Genomic DNA, 26786 nt, shown 5'->3' with positions numbered 1-26786 from the left:
ACGCGAAGATCAGATGAAACAAAAGTATCCCCAATTGTTCGCGAACAGTACAACCGCTGCTGAGGCTGAAGCTACTGCGGAATTTCGGGACGAAATTCCAAACCAACGGGGGGAGGATGTGACACCCCAGGAAAACCAGGAAAACCATGCAACTTAACTAGCTTCCTCAGTGAATACGTACCAAATTTCAGGACGAGATTTCTTTCAACTTGGGGATAATGTGACAACTCGTGTTTCAAACCTCTCATTGTACTATGTGATTATGTGAACTTGTTGATTAACTGAATGATATATGATGACGAATGTATGTATTTAAACAAACCGATCGCACAACACTAGGCCAATCGCACAAGCCTTTTGGGTCGTACACTTCTCTCTCTCTCGGCTCACTCTATTTGGACTCGAGACCTCGAGGGCAGCCCAATGCTGGGTTCGGCCCACTTCTCTTGTTCACCTACACTTAGTAGCATTGGGGTTTAATTCCTTATATGTTACAAAAACACTAACACACACAAAAACCCTAAGCTCTCTTCCTCTCTCTTTTGTGCGACGGCAACAACCCTCCATCACCGAACCCGGTGGTAGTTGAAGACTATCTCGATCAAATTAGTCACATCACACACTTCCGGTTAGTGCTTCGTTATCTCTTTTGGTTGTATGATCATCGTGTTGTGGTTGCTATAATCATATGTAATAGCTAGGGTTCCATGCTAGTAGTTTTATGATTGAGATTATGCTTGTAAAATTCGGAACATGTGCCTGATTTGATTATGATGTTAATATGTGGTATGCTTTGCATGTTGTTGATTGTGATCTAGGATTGAATGCATGCTACTAAAACTATAAGTCTCGATTATATGTTGTGTGTTATGATAGTTTGATATTGCACAAGAACTAGGGTTGCATGATAGTCTTTGAACTCGTTAATCACGTGATCCGATCGTATGTTCCGTATGATATTGATTATGTTGTTCTTGAATTGATGATGATTACGGTGATATGAATATGTTTGAATGCTGATTAATGATTGATTTGATTTAAGTTGAAACTGCCAAAACTGTTAGCAAATGTTACGGAGATAACTGAGCTGAAAATAAGGAAATCTGTTACGTTCATGATCTCGACACGGGTTGCGAGTCGAGAACTCACAGTCTCAACTCGAGACCACGCATCATCAGCACAGACATCATAACTCGAGACCATGGTTGCGGGTCTTGTTGCGACTCGAGACCATCTAGTCTCGACTAGTACATGCATGATCCGAGACCCTTTGGTTGCGACTCGAGATCTTTATGCCAGCAACTCGAGACCGCACTATCTCGACTCGAGATCCTTAGTCTCGACTCGAGACTACATAATCACACTTTCGGTTCGGACTTTCACTGCTTTAGACTTGTGTAATTGGGCTGCATGTGTAATTGGGTTGCATGTTTGGGCTCTGTCTTGTTACGTGATGCTACTGTTGAATTCGTATGAACTGATGTTAACTGCCATAGTTACATGTGTATGCCATGATCAATACTTGTACACAACTTGTTAGAATACGTGAAGAACATATACGTGCACTACCTAAATACGAACCTGACTTGTATGGTACACCTATGTTAGGACGTGGTTGACCACATTATAGCTTGATTGACCTTTCTGTGTATCTGCCGAGCAAACCAAGGTGAGTTCACACTCTTACCAAGGCATGGGATTCCCGATGGGTAGGGAATGGGATTAAAGGAATGGGATTGGACAATTACTTGGACTTACACTGTTACTAGACTATCTACCATCGTCCTCGGTCGCGAAGGACCCTTACGTAAAACCTACGTAAACTTGTGCTTACCACTATCCTCAGGTTTCGAGGGACACTTACGTAAAACCTACGTAAACTTATATCTACTACTGCCTTGGCTCATGAAGGGCACTTACGTAAAACCTACGTAAACCTCACGCGTTCCACTGTCCTCGGGTTATGAAGGGCACTTACGTAAAACCTACATAAACCTCGTATGTACTCCTGTTCTCGGGTTAAGAAGAACACTCATGGTTACAACTAGTCTAGTACATACAACATGGGAAGCCCCCACTAACTGAACATACAACATGGGAAGCCCCCACTAACTGAACATACAACATGGGAAGCCCCCACTAACTGAACATACAGCATGGGAAGCCCCCACTAATTGAGTATACAACTGGCTTAGTTAATAACGCATAGTTATGCAATGAACTTACCTACTATGAACTCGCTCAACTAGTTGTTGACTCTCTGTTACATGCCTTGCAGGACCATAGGTACTCATGGAGCTTGCACGGGAGGCGCGGTCGTTGTGGGCACGAATCGAGGATGTTATGTTAAACACTTTTATGACATTTCAACTTAATACTTACGCTGGGTTTTACATTATTGCTTCCGCTACACTTGATTATGTTTGGTTTTGAAAACACCTTTCGTATTGATGAATAACTTTTACTATTTACTTATATGTTCAATATGATTGGTGGCTTGATCCTGGTCATGTCACGCCTCCATGCGGTGGTACTCCGTGTGTGGATTTTGGGGGTGTGACAGCTTCTACTAGCTTTCCATTGGCTAGTTCTATCGAATACGGAATGTCTAACTTACTAGCTACCAACCCAAGTATATTCTTAAATTCTAGCGATACAAAACTATAATCGGAACCAGTGTCAAATAGTACAGATGCAAAGCGTTGATTGATAGGGAACGTACCAGTAACCACATTTGGATCTTGGCGAGCTTCCCTCGCTCCGATGTTGAAAACCCTTCCTTGTGCTTGATTGAGCTTTGGGCATTCTCGCTTGAAATGCCCCATGTCTCCACAATTAAAACAACCTGGTCCTCAACCATTACCGTTCCCATTACCCCCTCGATTGTTGTTTGCTCCCCGGTTACCAGCTGGATTCCCAACATTTCCACGATTACCATTTCCGCCATTTCCTCCTTGTTGGCGGTTTCCATTACCATTTCCATAACCTCTCTGACCACCACGGCCAACACCAGTACCAGCCTAGCATGTTTCCTTTGAATGGCCAGTCTTCCCGCAAGACTCACATTTCCTTAACCTGCACTGGCCGGAATGATGGTACTGGCATACCTCACATTTGGGTAGAGCGCCCATGTACCCTTTTCCGTTGACTTCAGCACCAGTCTTTACTTCAGCTGGTGGGTTCACTTCCTTCTTCTTGCTAGCGCTGCTGGTACCCTTCTTAAAGTTTGAGAACTTCCGTTTGTTCTCACCGGATGACTCAACGTGAGTCACCTTTTTTTTCTGGTCAGAGATCGAAAACTTGTTTAATCTGCTAGCTTCTTCAGTTAGTGACACGCTTAGATCGATAGCCTCAGTAATTGTTGCAGGCTTTGACGATGTCACCATACTCATAATCTGAGGTGCCAACCCCCAAATAAACCGCTCAATGCGTTTGAATTCTGGATCAACCATGTATGGTACCACGCGAGACATATCGTGAAATCTCTGGACATATTCGGCAATTTTCGGGCCGTCCATCTTGAGGTGCCAAAATTCAGTTTCCAGCTTTTGGATTTCGGCCCTGGAGCAGTATTTCTTTCTCATGAGCTCTTTCATTTCATCCCATGTCATGGCGTAAGCAGCTTCTTCCCCTAGGGTTTGGACTTGCAGATTCCACCAGGATAAGGCACCATCTAGAAAGAGTCCTGAGATGTAGGTGACTTGATGTTCAGGAGCGCACTTGCTCATCCTTATCACATAATCCGTCTTTTCCGTCAATTTGACAAAGGCTACAGCACCCATGGTGCTGTCGAAATTCAATGGCTTACAGTCTAGAAACTGTTTATAAGTACAGCCTGTACAAGTAACACTATTCACAGCAAGCATTAGCGATTGCACATGGAGTATCCAAATCTAACGTAATGTGTCTATAGTGACTTAACATTACCATGGGGTGGGTTGTTTCCAGAGGTACCCCCGCTATGTTCCGAGCTCAGGGCCTCGTGCTGTGCAATAGCCTGTGAAATCCGTTCCTGTAACTCTGCCTCTGTAGTGGGCAAACGAGTTTCTCTTCGTGGAGTCATCTTCTATAAGAAGATTGCATCGGTCAGGTCTTAATAAGTATAGTAAGTATGTAACATGTATTTGTAATACCATTTATCAACACAAGTAAACACATAACATCCCATGTCATAATACAAACAAGTAATTCCAACAACGCATATAATGAGAATGTTGCGATTGAGCTTTCATATATCAAGACCACAAGTACAGTTTTACATGTTCCACAATATATCATACATCAAAAGAGACTAAGGGTCACATCACCCCTGTCCAAAATATCCATCGTACTACAACAATCAAAAGTCAATAAGTCAAAAATGTGGTCTTCAAAAGGCTGTGCAATCTGGCTCAATAGCCGCACTCTCATCAAAAGCATGCTATCTGCATAAAACCAAAAAACCCTAAGCTGATGGTGGAGGAGGAGGAGGAGGTGGAGGAACGAAAAGCAACCTGCGCAAATGCGCTAAATCCTCCTCGAGTGCATGAACGATATGCAGCAGATAGCTAACCTGCTGCTCCATAGTGAGGAAACGGACATCAAAATCAGGGTACGGTAGGAGAGTAGCTGGTGGTGTCGCGAATGGTGACTGACAAGGACAAGGCGGAGGACGCGGGATCCTCTCTAACTCCATGACTCTCCTACACAGTATCTCCTGCTGGAGCTGCAGCGACAAAAGCAAATCATCCCTCGTGTATCCAATGTGGAAGGGATGGTATGGATCAGATACAGGCATCACGTTGGGCGGAAACCAAATCAGTGGCTCGCCCGTGGGTGCAGAAGAAGGAGCAGTGTGTAAACTGTGGCATGAAATGATCGGCTGCTGACACAGAAGGTCTGTGACAGGGTTGCTGACTCGATGGTCCCTCCCCTGGACGGGGAGGAGGGATATCCTGAAGGAATGTGATCGGTAAATCTATGCGGTGCGTATCTGACACGTGTAGGTGAAGTGGGGCGATACCAACGGGTGCCTGGGTAGATGCAGGTGAGGGAGTAACGGGTCTAACAAAAGGAGGGTAGGCGTCGTCGTCCTCGATCCACCCATTGCGGGTGTGTGCATATCTGGGGTCAATCTGAGCTGCAAAAGGAGCACGATCAACAAGTACAGGGATCGGGTCAGGCAAAGGTGGTGCAACAACTGGAATGTCAGTAGGGATAGGGTCATGCATAGGCAAAGGGTCATGAGCAGGTATAGGCTCTGGTGCAATCTCAGGCTCAGGGTCAGCTGGAGCATACTCAAGATCAGCGGGTATATCAAAGAGTTGATCGTCAGGAATGACAGGTGCCTCAAAAGGCTGCTCGTCAGGGACAAACTCAATCTCATTGTCAGGGTCAAAGTCGTGTGGAAATACAGGGTCAAACTCATCGTCGAACTCGATGTACTGCAGAGAGACAGGTGCAGCAGACATAGCGGTGTTAGAATCAGTGTCAGTGGGATAATGCTGCACGCCCCATGCGTGTAAGGTAGTAGATGACACAGACTCAAATGAATCGGGACCAGAATGGTCAGATAAGAACTCTACGACCGGAACCTCGATAAACGAAACAGCAATGTCATCAGCGACTGGAATCTCAACAAGAGGGATAACAACATCATCATCAACTGGAATCTAGACAAGTGGAACGACAACGGCATCATCGACTGGAGCCCCCTCTTCCTGGGCACCCTCAGGGGGACCCTCAATAAAAAGATCGACGTCGTCATCAGACATAGCGTCTAGAGGCAGATCCTCAAGAGGAAATGCAACAAGAGGAAAAGGAGCAGGGATCTGAACAAGAGGTAGATCCCCGTTAGGAAGACTATCAGCTAGTGGTATATCATCTCCAAAATCTGGTAAAGCAAACGGCTGAAAATCATTATCGTTGTCACTCGTAGTGTCTGAAGTGAAAACCTCAGTGTCTGTGGCCATCCCGTCATCTGAAACTTTGGCCATAGGGTCTATGGTATCTGATACTCCTCTATCAGAAGAGGACATGGTGTCTGTGACAAAACAATCACTCATATGCACATATATCAATAATCATCAAATAAGCATGTAAGTCATAACAATGTAAGCATGTATTCATCCTAGTCTTCCCAGACTATCCCACCCAGCCTCTCAGACTGAACTCCCTAGTCTCTTAGACTAAAACCTTCCCAGTTTCTCAAACTGACTACCCAGTCTCTAAGACTCAATTTCCCCCAGTCTCAAAGACTTAATTTCCCCAGTCTCTAAGACTAAACTTCCCCAGTCTCTAAGACTGGACCTCCCCAGTCTCTAAGACTGAACCTCCCCACTCTCTAAGACTGAACCTCCCCACTCTCTAAGACTAAATTATAAATATAGCCTTGAAATGTGTTTTGTGCCTTTTGCTTGTAAAAATGTTTGTTCCCTGGATCTGGACATTTTGTGCATGCAATGTAAACATGTGTGAAAACATTTTCGTGAGAGCCCTTATGATCGTAGCCTAGACTCGAGAAAGAATCCTAGTTCGCTACAATCGAAGCTCTGATACCAAACAGTCACACCCTGACTTTTGCGGAAGCGTGGTTATTGGTGTGACTTCTTATCACCAAAGCATTCAATCATAACATTGCTATATGATAAAACCAAAAGATATTCATCCATAAAAGCTAAGTTTGAAAGTACCACAACATACTTGTTTGAAAAGTTGCCACCAAACTTAAGTTACAAACCACAACATGTTCAAATGAGTTCATCAAGACTCGACAAAAGATCTTGAATAAAACCGGGTTTAAAAACATGTATCCCTTCCAGGAATAGGATACATCTTCTAAACTCTACGACCACAAATGACATCTTTTATTTAAACGCAGCTTGAGACACATGCACACACCTGTCAGATCCACTAGTTCCCTGAAATACATGTAGTTTAAAAATATCAACAAAAGTTGAGCGAGTTCATGTGTATGAGTAAACCTTTAAAGCATGTATGTATGTATGTATGTATGTATGTCCCTAGTATGTAGCAATAAGGAAAAAACAGAACACCAATGGGTTGCAAAGCCAATGGTATGTGTGAAATGGTACAGGAAGACTCAAACCTACAGATTTGTACCGGGCCTCCGTTTGGAAGACATAGTCACCCTATGGGCCACCCTGGTCCCCATGGGTGTGGGCTCGCTACACCCAAATAGATCTATCACTCATGTCCGTTGGTTCTACGATGAGGATTAATGGCCTTAAGTGTTATACCCACCTTTCACATGATCAAGCAGTAAACCTCCTTAAGCTAATCATACCATGTACAAAACGTTTGTAGTAACTGTAACATGTATTTCACCCCCGAAGTATAAAACTGAAAACAGTTAAAAGAAAAGGGGGACATGAACTCACAGTATTGCGTCTTCAGTACTGGCACTCAATACTCCTCAGCAAACACGACTACCTACAGTGTACTAACGTCTATTAGACGAACAGGTCGTGCCTTTGCTTAGTATTTACGTTTTTGAGTTACGTTTCTGATATTATTGCAAGTTATAATTATTTGTTAAAATAATAATTATTTTAACCTCAAATTATATTTAGTTTTGGAATAATTGTTTAAACCACATTTTTGTAACAATACTTCTCAAGTATTTTATTTTCGTGATTCCTTCCCAAGGATGGGGGTATCTTATACATGTATTTTCGTATTATTGTATTTATAGTTCCATGTTAATATATTTTCAAGTCTCACCTTTAGAAAATATATAATAACTTATTTTGTCCCAAAATAATGTATTGTCCAGAAAATATATATTTTTCCCAAAAATCATATCTTCTAAATATACTAAGAAAATATATTTTAACTTCCCCAAAAATAATATATTTTCACCTTGCCTAAAAATATGATACAACTTTGTAAAAATCATATTTTCATTTCTTGTATCAAAAATAATATTTACCTAAAATATATAAGTAACGGTATTTTTCCGGAATAGTTTATAAGTCACGTTCTTGTGTTCGATTTCACAATATTAAGTGTGTAACTTATATTTTTATTCCTTGTGATTTTTGGTATTATTTGGATAGTAAATTTCATGGTATTTGTTAAGTTATATTATTTTACCCTAAAATAATATAACTATTTCACCAAGTATACAAATAATCACACAAGTGTCTTAATATATATATATATATATATATATATATATATATATTCAAAATATACATATTTACCCATTTTTATTTATAAAAACAACCTCCAATATTTGCATTTTTGTTACAAATTCTATGGCAAAGTTTATATTGAAAACCATAGTTAAATACTCACTTATAAATACTTGTTTAGAAAATATTTTTCTAAGTGTTTGTATTTTTAGAAAATTTTGCCATAGTTTCCCCTAAAATGGGGGTGTCGATGCTATTAAAGCATATCATTTTCTTTTCGAAAATCATCACACAATAATCAACAATCAAACCCTAAACAATATTATTCTTCCCAAGTGCAAAAACTATACACTTTTCATAACAACATGAACTTGATCTTTTATTAAAAACTTGTAGTGAATTGGTAATAAGTTTAATAGACTTAGTTACCCTCCAAAATGTATTTATTTCTTTAATAATCCCATTCTTAAAAAGTTTAGGTGTTTACAACGTGTAAGCACATTTCACAAAAATGTTTATTTATTAGATCTTCTGGTTTCATAAGTGTTTATACGCTTTTTTTTCCACTAAAAATAGTGTAGGTTTAAGTAAAAACCATGATCTTCCAAAAATCCTATTTTAAACTTGGTTCTCTTGAAAAATCATTCATAAGTCTTGGATCCATAAGGTTACTAACTTACTTTGTTTATTATTTTATAAGAAATCTCTTTATTCATCAAGTTCATGTTCATACAAGAAGATGATCATCTTATGTTGTCACATAATCATCCTCTCACTTGCTAGATCATGTGTTTAATCACAATCTAGCAAGCTCTATGTGATGATCAACATCACAATCTCTAGTGAACAACAATCAAACATCATACATATACTAAACAACATCATTTCATCCATATTTCATCATATGTTAAGCTTTTGTTTAAGATTCAAGATTATGTCTTTAGTGTTCTTGTGATTTATAACATAATATATCTTTTAACCAACTAAAATTAGAAGTATGAAAGGGTTGTGAGAGTCTTACTACTAGCTCTAAGCTAGGGAAGAACACTTGATAAAGAAGATGATGAAAATGGTGGATAAAAGCAAGTAAGAAAGCTCCTTGATGATCCGCAAGCTTCAAGCTTCCTCAATCACCTTCTAACACTTGAAATGAGCTTGGATTGGATGAATGAAGTTGGATGATGATGGTGGTGCTTGTGGGGGTGTTCGGCCGAGATGAGAGGGAGGATAGGGAGAGAGATGAAGTGAGTTAGTGAGTGAAAATGTGATGATCTTTAGATATCTCATGCCATAATTATAACCTTTTCTTCCAATATTTTGCCCACAAGATCAAGCAAGATCAAATATATAATAGAAATCAAAGCTTTGAGGTATGGTGTAGTGGTATGGCCGATGACAAGCATAGGGGGGGGTCTAAGTGTAACTTGGAACCAACTAGTTAGTTTACAATCCAAAACCAAGTATATAGTTAGTTAAGTTAGTTACTAGATATTTTAGTGGGTGTTAAGGTCTTCGGGGATCATGACTAGCTCAAAATAATTAAACAATGTTTCTAGTATAATTTTGGTGTTTCGGGTAGTGTCCGGTTGTTCGGTTAGATACCGGTTCGTTAAAGTGCTAAGTTATACCGTATAGTGTCCTTTATGTAATTTTTATGACACTTTTAATTCCCGACACTTAGGAAAGCATACAGGACCATTTTGCCATATTTTTGCACATTACTAGCTTATTTAAAAAGCTGAATTTTGTTGAAAAATACAGAATTCTGCACTCTGTGTGGGTTTTAGGCACTTTCTGGCACTTAAACTATCAAATAGTGACGCAGTTTTATGGTCCTTACCTCCCTACACACCATACTAGTGTAGTACCTTGTCCCTGGATGTAACATTCCCAAAATTTTATTTATATAAATATATAAAAACTTATGTTATTAAAAGGAAACATCATGGGTAAAGTTAACCAATGGAAATATGAGGTATTTTGGGCAAGTATAGTAATCATTTAATAATTAAATTATAAAAATACATTATATTTAAACATACTCCGTTTTTAATGAAACTTGGTTCAAAATGTAGATAAAATATGCTCGTCCTAATGGCATATTCATTATTTTATAAAACGTCATATTCTACAAGTTATAAGCGCCAAATAAATGAAGCAGTTGAATTAATTATATATATAAATAATAAAATAATAATAATTAAAACTTAACAAATAATAAAAACAAGTGCACGTGTGAGTGTGTAATATGGAAGTAAAAAAATGGTTGAATGCATGGTGTACATATTCAATTAATGAATATGGTATACGTGTACTATATAGCTTAAAGTTCAAGCTGAACATTAGTATAAATAAGAGGCGACACTGAAGTTTCAAATCGCCCAGCCTCATTCGCTATCCCTCTGTCTATTCATATTCCCAATTTTCTTAAGTATTATACTTATAAAACTCCAAAGCCCTGCCCCGTTTTAAGTATTGTAGCCCCTGATCACTGATACCCTGTCCGACTGACGTAGGACCCCGTAACGTATGTCAAGGCGCTGCCTAAATTCGTTGGGGGTTCTGTCTCGTGAGTAGGGATAAAGTAGAATTGGGTCACTATACTTAATATGAGTGCATGATATATTTTATTAAATAACCCAGAAATTATACCCAAAATATAACAACCCTCCTAAAACACCCCTGACACCCTAACACTTCCTAAAATATATCCCATACGTGAAAACCGAGCCCGAATTATAATATAGTATTAAAAATAAATGAAAAACAAGAAATAGTAAGTTGAGGCGGGCCGCGTAGACCCACCCAAATTCTTACGCGGGCGGTATGAGGGTTGAAACCTGATCTCGTTCATTTCTTTAGTTCAGTCGGGCCGCATAAGGCCACATCGTTAGTTTACACGGGCCGCGAGTGTCCCAATTGGTGGCGCAGCCCGGTGATGACACGTGTCATCATCGTGGCGAGGCTAGATTATGACCAGGACAAGCTACGCGTTGACCCAGCATTGACGCGGGCCGCGTAAGCCTTGCCTGTTCTTTACGCGGGCCGCGTGGGAACCATTTTCAGCACCTATATAAAGAACACATCGGATTTCATTTGAATTTGTTCATTCTTCGTTTCTCAATCACAATTTCTGAATAGTTGAAATAATACTCGGGTATTATACCCCCTAATTAGCGAAGTTCTGCCTCGTTGTAAGTATCATAACCCCTGGATACGTATTAGATACTCTGCCCAATTGATCTAGGGTTCCGTAACGGCTGTCGTGGTTCTGCCCGACGTAGTCGTTGAAATACCGTCTCGGGGAGGGTATTACTAATGTTAAAATGGGTTATTATACTAACATGTGTGCATTGTTTATTTAATTATATTATAACCAGGGAATCACAAAGGAAAGCCCTATAATAGCAATGTGAGTTGATCCACCTTTTGTAAACCTTTTTGTTATTGTTTTTACAAAACCTCACTAAATTAAATATATACAAAGCAGTTATTGAGTATTTGTAAAGAATACAATTATAGTGGGTATGTTGGGGTTTTGTATACAAAGTTTGTTACTGGCGTGGTAACATCCCATAAGTTGAGTATGACCGTACCACTGATGTTAATTGTGATGTCTTTTTTTTTTTGGGTACAGGGGTTACCCCGATGATTCTATATATTCACAAAACAGAAAAACAAGTAGTATGGAAAGCCCATACTAGTTCTAACATGGGACAACCCCCCATGAAAGTAACACTAGAAAACGAGACAACTAGCTCACAAATTCAACACCCACTAGACAAAAACTCTAGACAAAACAACCTAGACACCAATCATAAACAAACTAGCCAGCGTCGTTAAGCATCACGTCATCATGAATATCCCACAGCTCTAGAAAGCGTCTGACTTTCTCCATTCTCTTGTTCTTCGCTCCCATAAGTTTGTATCGAACTGTCTGAAGAATCAAAGAGGTAATAATATCTGGAGGTCTCGTTTGATTTTTAAACAGTCTAGCGTTACGCTCTTGCCAAATGAAATACGCTGAAGCTGCAACTATGAGGCGACTAGAATAATTGAAAACCGATTTAGACGCCCCTCTTGCTAAGAGCCAATTCATCACATCTGTCCACTTCGGTTCAACCGTGCCCATATTCACCTTATCCCTAACTGAGAGCCAAATCTGAGTCGAGAACTTACATTCGAAAAACAGATGCTCGAGAGAGTCGTTATTTTCTAAGCACAATAAGCAGCACATCATGTTCATGTTCTTTCTTCTCGACAGATCCCATTGTAGAATTTTATCCTGATTCAAAAGTTTCCTACGCATGATGAGCCACATAAGGAAAGCATGCCGAGGAATACATTGAGAAAACCATACCACATTCACCCACTCTACTTCCGTCTCCCTAGCTCGGATAGATTCCCACACACACGCAGACGAATGATCAAACGATTTCTCCCCATCTTTCCAAAGAAATCGATCTCTACGATTCGGGCTAAGCTGCATGTTATCAAGCTGAATCAAAACCGGAAATAAATCTCGCCAAGCCGTAGGCCACTTCCAAGAACCATCCGCCCAAACATCCTTGACCGAATCATGAAGGGAGAACCCAGCTGCATGAATGATACGAGGAGATATGAAACCGGCTAAAGGCCCGCACTCACACCAACGGTCATACCATGCGGATGTCATCCCACCATCACCAAGTTTTGACCAAATAAAATTCCTAATAGTTGGTCGTAACTGGAGAATTTTTCTCCAACTCCAGCAGCACACTGATGGAATCCTACGCTCCCAAAAATTAGTATTCCTTATCCTGTTAGAGTATATCCATTGAACCCAAAGAGAATCCCGCTTGGTAATAATGCTCCATATATGTGAAACCATAAGAGCTTTATTAACATCTTGAAGTCTTCGCAACCCAAGTCCTCCTTCATATTTCGGCTTACATATAGAATTCCACGAAACCTTAGTTTTCCCTCTTTGAAAGGAACCATCTTGTCCTTGATAACCCTAGCCGGCAGAATTAACACAGAGGCCCAAAAAATGTGCATAGAGGACAAAACAGAGAGAATCAGCTGAACTCTACCCGCAAAAGACAATAGCCGATTCTTCCAATTTAAGATACGCTTCTCCAATCTCTCAATCAAAATACTACAATCTTTGTATAGGAGCCTAGTCGAAATCAACGGGACCCCCAAATACCAGACAGGTAACTCACCTTCGACAAAAGGCATGATTCCTAGAATAGCCCCCTTGACATGTTGCGGAACATTACAAAAGAAACTGGTACCCTTTTGAACATTGGGAATCAAGCCAGACATACGAGAAAAATGAGAGAGAGCATTCATAATACATGTAGCCGATCTCACATCCCCCCTAGCAAACAGAAACAAATCATCCGCAAAGCAAAGATTGATGATGCGTTGACGATGGCACTTGTTGTGGAATCTGAAAGACGAATCAATAGAAGAGGCATGTTGTAACTGACACGTCAATACTTCCATCACCAATGTGAACAGGTAAGGAGAGATAGGATCTCGAAACCCAGAAACCCATGAACACTACCATTCACACAAACTGAATATGATGGAGTGGCAACACAAAGCATAATCCACTTAATCATCATCTGGTTGAACCCGAAACCCAGCAAGACGTCTTCAAGAAAGTTCCAATCCACAGTATCATAAGCTTTTTGGATGTCAACCTTAAACGCACACCTAGGAGGCCCATAATCTTTATGATAATTATGCATTAATTCCTGCGTAAGAAGAATATTGTCCGATATTTTCCTACCAGGAACAAAGGCTGATTGATTAATACTGACAATGTCATTAAGGGCCACCTTCAACCGATCCGACAGAATTTTACTGATGCACTTGTATATAACATTACAACAAGCTATGGGACGAAAATCTTTTACCGTAGTAGGGGTAGTCATTTTAGGTAAAAGCACAATAAGGGTATGATTTATCTCCTGGAGCAACCGACCTGAAATAAAGAAATCCATAACGGCATTTGTAACATCCGTACCAACAATATCCCACGACCTCTTGAAAAAAGCCGCTGTATAGCCATCAGGACCCGGAGCTTTATCATTACCAATAGCAAAGATAGCCGATTTGATCTCATCCACTGTGATAGAACGAATCATGTTATCAGCAACGTTCTGACTTAGACGATTTTGAAACATCTCCGGCGAAAGAACCGAAGAGATATCCCCTTCACTCCCTAAAAACGTCTCATAATAGTTGACAAAAGCTTCAGGAACGGCCTGGCCATCACAAAAAATCCCGTTTATATCAGTAATACCTTCAATACGAGTTCGATGGTTTCGAGATTTCAGCGACAAATGAAAAAATTTAGAGTTAGCATCCCCCGCTCGTAACCAAGCCACTTTAGATTTTTGCTTTAGAAATCGCTCCTCATCCAGACACGCTTCTTGGAAAGCACGAGTAGCCGTGACTTCTTCACGTCTAGCATTTTCATTGAAGGGATCTCTCTCTACATCCCTTTGAATAGCATCCAATTTCCCACGTAACTCTTCTACCTTTTTATGAAGATTACCCTGCTTAAATAAAAGAGATCTAAGAGGAGACTTTAGAGCTCGAAGCTTTTTAACCAGCCGAAATTGGTGCACTCCCGAAATGGTCAGGTCCCAATTATTCTTAACCACATCCAAAAAACCCGGTTTATGAACCAAAAAATTTGCAAACTTGAAAGAACTAGCTTTTTCTTTACCGTCTTGTTAATTCTAAGAATGCACGGGCAATGGTCAGAGACTCGATATGGTTGAAACATCGCAACCGCTTCCGGGTAATCACTAACAAATTGAATGTTACTCATAGCCCTATCAATCTTCTTTAATAAGCCAACTCCTTTCTTCGGCTTTTGAGTCCACGTGAAGTGGAACCCTATGCTTTTAATATCCGCCACTTGAAGATGATTAACACATTCTTGAAACTCCTGCATACTAGTAGATATACCAGAGGATCCCATCGATTTATCTTCCAAATTCAAAGCGGAGTTAAAATCCCCCATTAAAACCCAAGGATTATTATCTACCAGAATTTTATGTCTAGCCAAGTGGCTCCACAATTCTCTCCTAGTAATATAGAAATTAGATGCATAAACAATCGAACAGAAGATAACCTTTTTATCGCTTTTAATCATCATTTGAACATGTATCACTTGAGACGTTTGAGCTAAAACTATTATATCAAATACATCCGGGTCCCATCCAATAATGATACGAGTTCCTTTGTCACAATGGCCACCGTTAGATGTCCACTCCCAATTACGAAAAACTGAATTGCACACTTTATCAAGTTTATTAATATCTACATGAGACTCGAGAATCGCACAGAAACTAACACCATTATCCTTCACCACCTGACGAACCTCATTTTTCTTTAGAGGGCGGTTCAACCCCCTAATATTCCACGTAGCCAGACTAACCATCAGTAACCATTGGAGAAGGAGTGCTTGCCCCTTTAATGTCGCTCGGTTTTGAGGATTCCCCCACCAGAAAATCATTCGTCTCGTTATATATTTCTATCACCTCCTCATCATCAGAGTCGTCAAATCCATCCCCATTATGTTGTTTACTACTTTGCCCTTCATCCGCTTCAACCGAATTTAACACATCAAAAGGGTTTGAGGATTGAAAAATCGGGGAGACTGACTTAAGTTTCAAATCAGCTTTACGACTATTAGAGATCGGTCTATACTCAAACTTTGGTTTCGGTTTAGGGATGTTTATACCCGTTTTCCTGGCCACTTTCTTGTTATGCACTCCCATATAACCATCATCATCAACTCTAGGAGTAGACTTTGTCTGCGGTCTACCTTGATTAGCTTGCAACTTACCACCTTTCTGAATAGCAGGTTTCGGATTCTTAGGACAAGATTCATTGGAGTGACCAAAGACACAACATGACGAGCATCTTAAAGGATTCCATTCGTATTCAACGTACATCGTTTCCTTCATAAATCCATCACCACTCAGGTTGGGGATAGCCATAGTTATTTTTTCTTTAAGCTCTTTTTCCGCTGTCACCTCAATGAGGGCACGTGCAAAACTAGTACGAACCCAATTATCTACACACATAGACGTAGTATACGAGTCAAGCATTTTCGGCTCACCTATGGCAGTCGCAATCATACTAAGGCCGTCTTCCGTATATGCCGCAATCGGAACTTCATGAACTTTAACCCAAACTTGAACTTTCTTAACCTCCTTTTTCTCTAACTTTGTAGTAGGTGTCCATTCTTGAAGGAAAAACGGTTGCGATCTAATAATCCACGGACCAGCAGCTAAAGCATCCAACATCCCTTTCTGGTCTTCGAACTTAAAAAAGAAAAAGCCATTTGCGTTCATCATTGACTTCTGCAGACCAAACTTTTTCCAGTTAATCTTGACAAAATAATCAACCACAGGGTACGCAATACGGTCTCCCAAAAAGTATCCATACAAGGTGTTCGCTAACTTATCCTGTACTACCCGAACAGATTCCACAGGAAGAACGATGTCACAATCCTCATGTTGCACCGAACAAGCAAGAGACCTGAAATTCACCTGTTGAACATTCTGATTTTTCACCGAATCCGCGTAAGATCTAGGTTTAGTCACATCCGCACCCTTGTTCCCAGTTTCATCGGTAGCCGACATTCCCTGCCCCAGATTAGCATCCAGCACCGGCTCCGTAATCTTAATTAGTTCATCAATGACATTGATTTTCTTCGGTTCCGATTGTATATTCTGAACAATTCCCCTACGCGGCAGCCGAGTATTACCATCAATCTTGAAAACCCTATTCGTAAACCCCTTGTTCAAGATAAGAGGTTTCCCACGATCATGGACATCCCTTTCATTTTCATTCAACTTGGAACGATCAGCCAAATTAGATTCATCAACTCTCTCCATTAAACAGAAAACTAAACAACCATGCACGCAAACAAGAAAAAATCCAGAAAACCGACGAGTAAGAAGACAGGAAACCCTAATCCTTTTAAAACCCTATTTTCAATCTATTTCCCTTAATCGATTAAACCAGTGTTATCAATCTAGCTAAGTTAATCTCAGTTAACCGCAATCAATAGCAACTAGCTTAATAAATCAGGGTTTCGAATTGAAGAACAAGGCCGACGATTTGAAAGAAAAAACAGAAAAAAACCCTAGTTTTGGATTGATCCCTAATGCTAACGAGTTCGTTATAGAATTTGCATACACAAGATTCTAATCACAGACTGTTATACATCAGATCACAAAGAAAAACCAAGGAATCATGATGAGCAAAAAATCGCCAAAAAGGAGAGAGAGCTAGGGTTTCTACTTCTGCAGCAGAGAGTAGTTTTTTTAATTGTGATGTCTTGGATACAAATGTAATTGCGGATGTGCCCTCAATATTGCAAATTGGTTTTTAGTTAAATTTGGTTAAATTGGGATTCACTCACCAGTATTTCCTGCTGATAAAATGTTTTTAAACACGTGTTTCAGGTAACTTAGTGTGAAGCCATTAAAAGCCAGCTGGAGAGCACTGAAAGCTTGGAAAAGTGGCAATAAAGTTACCTAAAATAAAATAGATGTTTTTATTAAATAAAATAGGATTTATTCCTATGAAAACGTGTGTACTGCAAACTTGGGTTTTATCCCATATGTTTAATGTTATAAAATGTGATGGTTTACTCTAATAAAATATTTCCTAACTACGGTCCTGATGAAAATTTCCGCTGCCAAATTAGACAATACCCGATACCACCAAAACTGGCTCACGGCTGCCCGTTCTCGTGTTTGTACCAGGGGGACGGGGGTTGTGACAGAAGGTGGTATCAGAGCTATGCCACTGGTTCAAGCCAAAGAAGTGTTCTGCTGACACTTAAGTTTTAAATTCTATGTTAGGAAATTAATATAACAATTTATGTGTTATTCTGTGTAGATAAATCTTAATATTTATATTATGATTTTTATGTTTTGAGTTTAGAGTATGAGTAACCAATATGACTAGACGTACCCATAGGCTACCTTGGCAGATGTATTATACTACACTCTTATACAATTAGTAACTTAAGGTACCACCTTGAGTTAGATCTCTTCTTAAATAAATGAATGTACCGTAATATATATATATATATATATATATATATATATATATATATATATATATATATAGGGTGAGGTTCGGCTACAAAGTCTATTTTTCCTACAAAGTGTACAAAGTCATAAAACACCACAATTTCAGCCATAAAACACATTTAAAACCCACAAATAACAGAGTGAAGATCACTAAAACACAATATCCAAACCCTATCAGTCAATAAAAACTTCAAACACACCATCATAGAACTATGAATATAAAACACAACATGATAATCAACATAAAACACACTAATATTAGTCATTCGATAATCAAAGCCTTTTCATCGAAAACACAACACAAAACCGATAATATGGCGTTTTAGTATTCTTCACTTTGTTATTTGTGGGTTTTGAGTGTGTTTTATGGTTGACATTATAGTGGTTTATGATTTTTTACACTTTGTAGGAAAAATGGACTTTGTAGCCAACTCCCGCCCTATATATATATATATACTATGTGTATATCAACCTTACTAAGGAAATATTAATACACGTTCATTTTGTAAAAATATTCATAGATCATGGGTATAAATTTTAGATATTAAATCTAAAATCATAATTTATGGTAAACTTACGTAAGAAATCGAATAACATTATGTATCCACCTTAAATAAATATAAGTATGTTATTTTAGTTGATTCATAGACTTCATGATCTATACCATGATCTATCCTTATGAATGGTGGTATAGATTATGGTAAATTTCTGAATTAACCTTAAATCCAGAAATCGTGTTAATATACAATACTAATTGTATGTAAAATAATATACACGTTGTAGTATAGTATACTTATAATGAACATACGTTATAATACACTATTAAAAAATGGATCTGATGGTTTGTACAATCGGTATAAAAGAGAGTTAATAGTTAATGTTTTTAGAAGTAAAAATAAGGGAACCTCATTTCAACCAAATCCCTCAGGATACTCAGCAGATACTGAGAAGGGAATTTTATTCGTAAGGCACAGTCTGAGAAATTATTTACCACTAAAAAGAGAAGTAGGATTATTAGAAAAAAAAAAGTCAAGAGAAAACAAAGAAAATAAAGAAGTCACAACCAAATGAAGTGATAATTAAAAAGGAAACAAATACACAAACTCAGGAAACATGCAATAACCTACCATGGGAAGATGAACAATGGGTAAATCTCCATATGTTAGCCACTACAGCAGTAAATATTAACTTATAATAAATAGTTGAACCGCCAAACCAGTACCAGCACCCATGCCACCTATGAGCCAGAAATTTTAAAGAAATTTTGCTCATTAAATAAACAACCTAGTAGAAGGAAGAGATAGAATAAAACCATACATAAAAGTATGTTGAGCTTAATACTCCTATAACCTAAATAGACTAAAGTAAGTTATGGATGCATGATCACTAGTATATTTCGAACCCCAGTTGTAGTTGTAATAAATACATATATATAAATATATATATAAGTCGCAATGTTCGCCGTTTTTAATCAATCTATTTTTATGATTGTACCCAAATATGTATACTAGAAATTTGTCTGTGATAATTAATATCACCTACTCAAATAATATTATCATCAAACTAAGTTAATTGTTAACAAAGCTATCATGTTCATGACTTTCTTTTGGAACCAATCATTTACTTTGGTTTAAAATACATATTGAAATATATGGTATAAAGCTTTAAACCTTCGTGGTTTTAATAATAATGTTTCAAAATAATTTGTATTTAAATATATAAAAACCGAAGTTATTAAATTAACCAAAAGGATTTTAAGAATTAATTTAAAAGATTGCTTTAGTGGATCTGTTAGTGCACGAATGTCTATCGCCTTCGTCAATCCAAGCAGTAGCAAGAAACCGAAGAAATCTAGACTTGAAGATGTTACTAATTAGAATTAGTAAGGTGGCGTTCTGGTAATTAATGAGAAGTCTCATTAATTCCAAGGCCTATAAATAGGAGAGTTAGGATTAGAGTTAAAAGCTTTTGGAAGACTTTGAAGGCTTTAGCTCTCACATTTGTACTTTTGGTGATTCAAGTCTACAGAGAGAAAGTCGTTGTAAACGTGATTCTTGTACCGTACACGTCATATCTTGCAATGGATTCACGTTTCTAGTACGTTATTGTGTGTTCGGTCACGCACGTTCACGGATTTCGCACGTCGAACGTTCGTTACGCAATCGAACGGCGTCAAAACCGGTCCTACAAGTGGTATCAGAGCTAGGAGCTTGATTGCACGATCAAACACATCGTTTTCGTACCAGATTTCAGCCGATTCAGATCCGATTTCATCAATTTCTTCATCTTCTACCTATTTCTCACGTTTTTTATGGAAATTCGTCAAATTGAACGTGATTTCACGGTTCGATTCGCCTGAATTTCTGACATATTGTGCGAAAAACGTTGATTTACAACCCTACCAAGTTTCAAACCCAAACTCCTAGCCGTTTAGGAGTAATCGAAGAATTTTGGTCTGATTTAGTATCATATTTTCAGGTCCGCTCGTAAGATCTTTCTTAGATTCGCTTATTGTGACGCAGATCCGCTCCAAATTACTGTTGTGGTCCGCTTAATAGTCCTTGTGTGGTCCGCCTATATGTACCAGATGTGGTTCGCTCATTATGCACTTAGTTGGTTCGCTTGTTTGTCACTGTCTTTGGTTCGCTTGTGTGTGCATTGTATAGTTTGGTTCGCTTTTAAGTGCATGTTGAAAGTTTAATGTTTGAAATTTTTCTAAGTCATTGTTCATGCGTTTGTTGTGCAGTCTTCGTCGAATGTTTTGTTTGACCCTGTACACAACAGCTGTTGTGATCTGGATGTCGAGAAAATTCCCGAATTGAAGAGTTTCAGTAGCATCTTGGAGTTTATGGACCGGATTCCCATTAAAAAGGCGCTAACGGATCAACGGCTTATCTATAGGTCTCATTTAAGTCGTTTCTGGAAAAATGCTACATATGACGAGCAAAGCAAAGTGATTTCTTTGGTGGTTGAAGTGCATGGGAAGTTGGAAACTATTTTGGTGACGGAAGCTCTAGTACGCGAAGTGGTGAACTTTCCCGATGAAGCTAATTATCCTACTAGGTTTCCTGAGAGGATGGTGAAAGGGTGCATGCTTAGGTTGGGATGCAGAGGAGCATTGAACACCGGAAATTATTTGAAGTCGAAGTTTCAAAAGTCTTTCAAATTTCTCATACACTGTATTCTGTTTTCTTTAAGTCACACGAAGGGTAGTTATGACCAAATGAGAGATTATCAGATGAACATGTTGACAGCTTTGGTATTGAACAAAAAGTATAATTTCTCTCACATAGTGTTTCATTACATGGCAGAGAATATAACAACCGAAGTTAGGACGTGGAAATATCCTAGGTTTGTGCAAATGTTGATCGATCATGCGTATCCGGAAATTGATAGGAACATTAAGGATGATCTACTGGTGCAAGCTCATATGTCGAACAACACGTTGAAGCAGTTGGTGAAGTACCATCCAAATCATCCAGAGCCAGATCTTGTTGTTGAAAATTTTGGCTTTATCAAAGATGTGAAGTATGTTGATCCTGATCCAGAGAATCATCAGAACTGGAGGAATCAGGAAGAGATGAAAGAGGCATTCTACGCTGATGAGTTGAAGATTCTTGAGAATTTCAAGACAAGAAAGAATGAATGGTTCGTGAAAGAATCTGGAAGGAGACGCAGATTTGCGACTCCTACAGCGGAACAAGGTGAAGGTTCTTCGTCTAAATCAAAGAAGAAGCAAAAGAAAAAGGCGCAAACTATGTTGATCGATGAGCCTGAAGAAGATGTTCCTGCTGTGAATGTTGAAAAGGAACAAGAGGTGAATGCTGGAGATGATTTATTGTTTGATGCAGAGATGTTTGAGACAGGTACAGATTTTGTTGAAAATGTTGTGCAGACTGTAACTTCTGATATCCAGAAAGACAAAGAAAAGGTGATAGATGATATTGAAGGTCATGACGTTGATAAAGATACAACTAGTTCTTCAAGTTCATCAGAAGACGAAGTTGTAGATGAGGTTGAACGTAGAAGAAGAATAAATGAGGAGATTGAAAAAGAAAAGTTGATCAAGAAGAGGAAGAGGCAAGAAAAAAATGATGCTCCTTATGTTCCTTCACCGGAGCATGTTTCTGAGTCGCAATCAACTCCTCGAGGTAGAAAGAAAGCTGCGGGTCGTAAGAGAGCTACTCCAAAGGTTAGAATGTCAAAGAGACCTCAAAAGATTATGAAGAAGCCTCCTACACCTCCGCATGAACCAATACCACCACAATCACCGATTCACCACTTATCACCAAGACAACCTACCCCTCCACAACAATCATCACCACCCAGACTTCCCACACCTCCAAGACAACCATCACCTACTCCTCAATCAACACCACCATTACAACAACCATTTGTCACTTCACAAGATATCTTCGGCACACCTCCACTCACCCAAGTACAACCTGGTTCTTCTAGTAGAGGTCTTCTGACACCGCAAGATAACCTGCTAGATGTTGGAGATTTCGACTTTGCAAACGCTTCTCAAGTTAGAAATGTTGAAAGAAAAGTTGAAGAAGTTATTGCAGAAAACAAAAGGTTGACAGCTGAGAACAAGAAGGTAGCTGATAGAGAAAAACTTCTTGCAGTTCGTGTGCAGAAGTTAGAGAGTGAAAATAAAGAATTGGCAAAGAAAGTTGATGCTGATCAGACAGAAATCGATATTCTAAAAGTTCGCGTGTCTGAGCTTGAAGAAGATAAGAATCGACGGGATGGTTAGAATGAATATTTCAAACTTAAGAACAAAGAGCTTGCAGCAGCTAAAGCGTTAAGTGATCATGAAGTCTATATGCTGAATAGAGTGGTCGAAAGTATGCTTGGAACGTCAATCAATCAGAGGTTTGAAGAGTTGAAAGTAGAAGACCTTCGTGCTGAACGTCAAGCTAAATTTGAAAGGCAGATGAAGGATAAGGGTAAAGGAGTTGAAGAAAGTTCATCTGTGCTTGAAATGGCTCTAGTACCTTCAATGGTTACAGAGAATCCTGAACCAATATTTGCAGTTTCTGGTTTGTTCGAAGAAGAAACTCCAATGCATGAGTTGATTAGTGATGAAGATGAAGAAGTTGATGAAGAGGATGATGAAGAAGATGATGATGATGAAGTAGTGTACTCTGCTAGCAGTCATGGTTCAAGAGGTGACGATGATGATGATGCTGCAGGTGGTACTGGTGTGAGGGTTACAGAAGCTTCTACTGAAAAAGTTGTCGATGATTTGATGAATGACACGGTTAATGAAGAATCTGGAGAAGCTGCTGGAAAGGGGGAGTCTAGTAAGTCGCAGATAGTTGAACATCATGAACAATTATTTCTGCGCTTAGATGTCTACAGGGAAATGCTAAAAGATGTAAATCCTGAGATTCCCTTCGACTTTGAAGAAGATTTGGAATCATTTGATGTTAATAAACAGCCAAATTACTCGTATAAGTATGTTGAAGAGGCTGATCTTTATGATAGAGTTGAAGTAGAGGAGTGTTCGGATAGTGAAGATGTCTCTGAAGATACTTCTAAGTATCCAACTCTAATGGAATTCTTCACAGCAGAGAATAGGGAAGAGTTGAAACAGAAAGTTACTGAAGCTGTGAATGAAAATGTGTTTGAGAATCTGAAGAAAGACGTTGAGAAAGAAAGTCGATCGAATGTTGAAAAAGAAGATCGATAGAAGTGGTTCAAAGACAGTCATGAGAGAAAGTTCAGGAGGCCTTTGAAGTATTTTCAACGTGATAGAACTGTTTCTCTTGGCGACATTATAAGTTGGGGATTTCTGCCACAAGTAAACGCGTATGCTATTCGTAGAGAGTATGGCGTCCAATACTTTGAACGTTTATATGACATTATGTCATTACCTTGGTGGGACGTCGATGAATTGTCTAAAGTCAGGAGCTTGGATTACCCTGTGAGGAAAAATGACGCGGCGATGTGGGGTTACATTAAGTACGAGTCACTAAAAGAGAGTCGAAAGTGGAAGCCTCATCATCCTAGACGTGTTCAAAGGGTAGATCCAGAGACCGGAGTTATTGAGACAATACTGAATGTAAAGCCTCCAAGAACGATGAAAATAATTCCTATGCCTGAAATGGAGCAGGAATTCTACAAAGGCTTTATGGATTGGGTGTACAGCTGCATAACAACTGAAGCGATCATATCTTACAGAGCTGGTGGTGAAATTAGAGAAATTGACGTCTATGATCCAATGTGGTTGGTCAACTGCTCAGCGAAAGACATAGAATGCTTGTTCATTAACAAGATCCGTTATAAGCCAGCAGACAAAGAGCAAGCGCTACAATTTCAACGTGTAGTTTCACTGTGCTTTCAGAAAAGCATAAACTCTGAGAACAAGTGGAAATCTTCATGGTGGTCATTAGACGAAAAGATGAAAAGGAAAGCGAAGCGTGAGCATGATCGTGAAAATCAGAGGATTGAAGAAAAGAGAAGAATGTATATGAAACAGCAAGCTGATGAAGAGAATGCGAGAAAGAAGTTAAATGAAAGAATCAGAGTTGAGCTGAGTAAGAAACCAAAGCAGAGGGAAGAATTATACAAAGCTATCTGAAGACCTACAAACAAGACAAAGACTGCGGCTTCATCCAAGGGGGAGCTAGTGCGTGCCAATCAGAGCTAGTGCATGCCAGATATGTCGCGGAAATACATATCGGACATGATACAAAGCAAAACAGTGGTAGAAATGACTAGAAACAGAAGAATTATACTTTAAACACACTTTTTCACTTGTATTTCACTGATCGTACGGACAGCACTTCGACTTGAGATGACGTACCAGGTTACCAGTGAAAGACTGATCAGGGGTATTTATAGTTTTCCTGGTCCGCTTATGTGACGTGCCACAAAAGCGGATCTCCCTCTCTAGTGGGTTCGCTTTTGTGGACATGTGACACAAAAGCGGACCTCTTACATTCAAAACATAAAATTACATCTTAACCCCCTGTACAATACAAAATCAACCTATCCAGACCCTATACATTAATCTAGTACAACAAAGACGCAGGCTTTAGACATTATGCACCAACAGGATCGAGCCAAAGCAAGTTTTGAAATCCAGGTGTACCAATTTCCCATTTCATTTTATCCCTTCTGGTTTATAACCAGTTGACCATAAGACTTCATACTTTCATAGTTTTATGAACTAACTGATGTTGGGATTACTTGTAAAGGTTTCTATTAAAATACTTAGTAAAAATATATATATATATATATATATATATATATATTCGAGTCATCTGGCTGATATATAATAGTTAAATAATACAATACTAGTAAATGAGTTGAGTTGATAAATTGGATGTTAAATTTATCTTAAGTAGTCTCGAAGTTCTCATACTTTAAAAAAGATTATAGCGAAGATAAAAGAGAAGAGATCGAATTGTGATTGGTTAAATAATGGGGATGGAAATTCTCATAAAATAACTATAGTAATAAAATATCAGTGATGTACCCGTGACACAAATAAATTTATAAAGTCGGTTACGTGAATCTATAAAATATCTATTTAGTTAATTACTTGAAAAATAGATCTCAATTATATACGAAGTAAAGTATTAATCTTAACATATTTTGAATATAAAATAGACATACTTTGATAGTATAGAATGAAGTAAGCTACAGAGGGCAAAATCATAAATTAATGTTATGTACTATATCTCATATATATATATATATATATATATATATCCGCTATATTATTATAACTAAAGTTTTCAATTACAGAAAGTAATTTATGTATAGTATATATATATCTCTGGGTAAACCATAAAAACAATGTCATGAGTCACATATGCACATATTCTTCTAAATAATGCCTCTCAATTTTAAATGTATATTATAATTGATTCTTATAAAGGAAAAAATAGGAATGTGATAATTGGAATAGATATATAGATGGTTACTTGCGGAGAAATTATTAAGGTAATATAAATAGTGAGTCTTGTATAGTTTAACCCATTAGTTAAAAATGAAATTGTTCTTATGAGTCCAGAAAATTTATAATTGGAGTAAATTATTTCCCTAAACTTTTAAATTCCAAAATAGTATATGTGACAAGAAATTTATTTCAATATTCTACTTTTATAAAAGGATAAAATAAAGTCATGGAAATAAGCTTGATGATTGGTACCATGTGATGTATAGTTATTATTTTATATGTGTGTATATATTTCGAAAGTTTAAATATTAAACTGGAAATTTGAAAATTCCGTTTGTTTCTAAATAATAAATATACACATGTATATACAATCTGTTGATGGTATACACAATATAATAATCAAATATCTTCTAAAGATATATAATAATCAAATATCTTCTAAAGATAAACATAAGAGAAAATAGCACTGGTAATTCTTATAAAGACATGAAGCCATTATAAGAATAAATCATGAAACCTATTATGTTTTAAAATACCATCTGTTTCAATAAAATATTCCGTGCATCGGAATCTCATAATATATAAGCATGAATAGAGTTGGCTGTAAGCATATTTGTT

At 38.3% G+C, this 26786-nt stretch overlaps 2 protein-coding genes across 2 annotated transcripts; both read right to left on the bottom strand.

The window, feature by feature from the left end:
* Positions 1-4444: 4444 nt before the first annotated feature.
* Positions 4445-6017, bottom strand: LOC110892913. The gene is made up of 3 exons (XM_022140050.1): positions 5708-6017; positions 4794-5605; positions 4445-4705 (listed from the first exon to the last, which is right to left on the bottom strand). Exons 1-3 carry the CDS (start codon positions 6015-6017, stop codon positions 4445-4447), a joined length of 1383 nt encoding a protein of 460 aa, XP_021995742.1.
* Positions 6018-11961: 5944 nt separating this feature from the next.
* LOC110892919 lies at positions 11962-17044 on the bottom strand. Its single transcript, XM_022140055.1, has 4 exons — positions 15577-17044; positions 14860-15425; positions 13700-14785; positions 11962-13131 (listed from the first exon to the last, which is right to left on the bottom strand). The coding sequence occupies exons 1-4, from the start codon at positions 17042-17044 to the stop codon at positions 11962-11964; spliced, it is 4290 nt and encodes a 1429-aa protein (XP_021995747.1).
* Positions 17045-26786: the final 9742 nt, after the last annotated feature.

Source organism: Helianthus annuus, chromosome 15, assembly GCF_002127325.2.
Source record: "Helianthus annuus cultivar XRQ/B chromosome 15, HanXRQr2.0-SUNRISE, whole genome shotgun sequence".
NCBI lineage: Eukaryota > Viridiplantae > Streptophyta > Magnoliopsida > Asterales > Asteraceae > Helianthus > Helianthus annuus.
The sequence above is the reverse complement of the archived record's forward strand: the minus strand, read 5'-3'. Positions and strand labels throughout refer to the sequence as shown.

Bases quoted from the DNA above. Each gene is read 5' to 3' on its own strand.
- LOC110892913 (XM_022140050.1), bottom strand. From the start codon at position 6,017: ATGTCCTCTTCTGATAGAGGAGTATCAGATACCATAGACCCTATGGCC. The intron at 5,606-5,707 runs GTGCCCAGGAAG...TTGAGATTCCAG, and splicing joins TATTGAGGGTCCCCCTGAGG to TCGCTGATGACATTGCTGTT. The intron at 4,706-4,793 runs GTTTCCGCCCAA...TTGTCGCTGCAG, and splicing joins ACGGGCGAGCCACTGATTTG to CTCCAGCAGGAGATACTGTG.
- LOC110892919 (XM_022140055.1), bottom strand. From the start codon at position 17,044: ATGGAGAGAGTTGATGAATCTAATTTGGCTGATCGTTCCAAGTTGAAT. The intron at 15,426-15,576 runs GTTAGTCTGGCT...TGTGCAATTCAG, and splicing joins TTCTCCAATGGTTACTGATG to TTTTTCGTAATTGGGAGTGG. The intron at 14,786-14,859 runs GTAAAGAAAAAG...GATGTGGTTAAG, and splicing joins TTCTTAGAATTAACAAGACG to AATAATTGGGACCTGACCAT.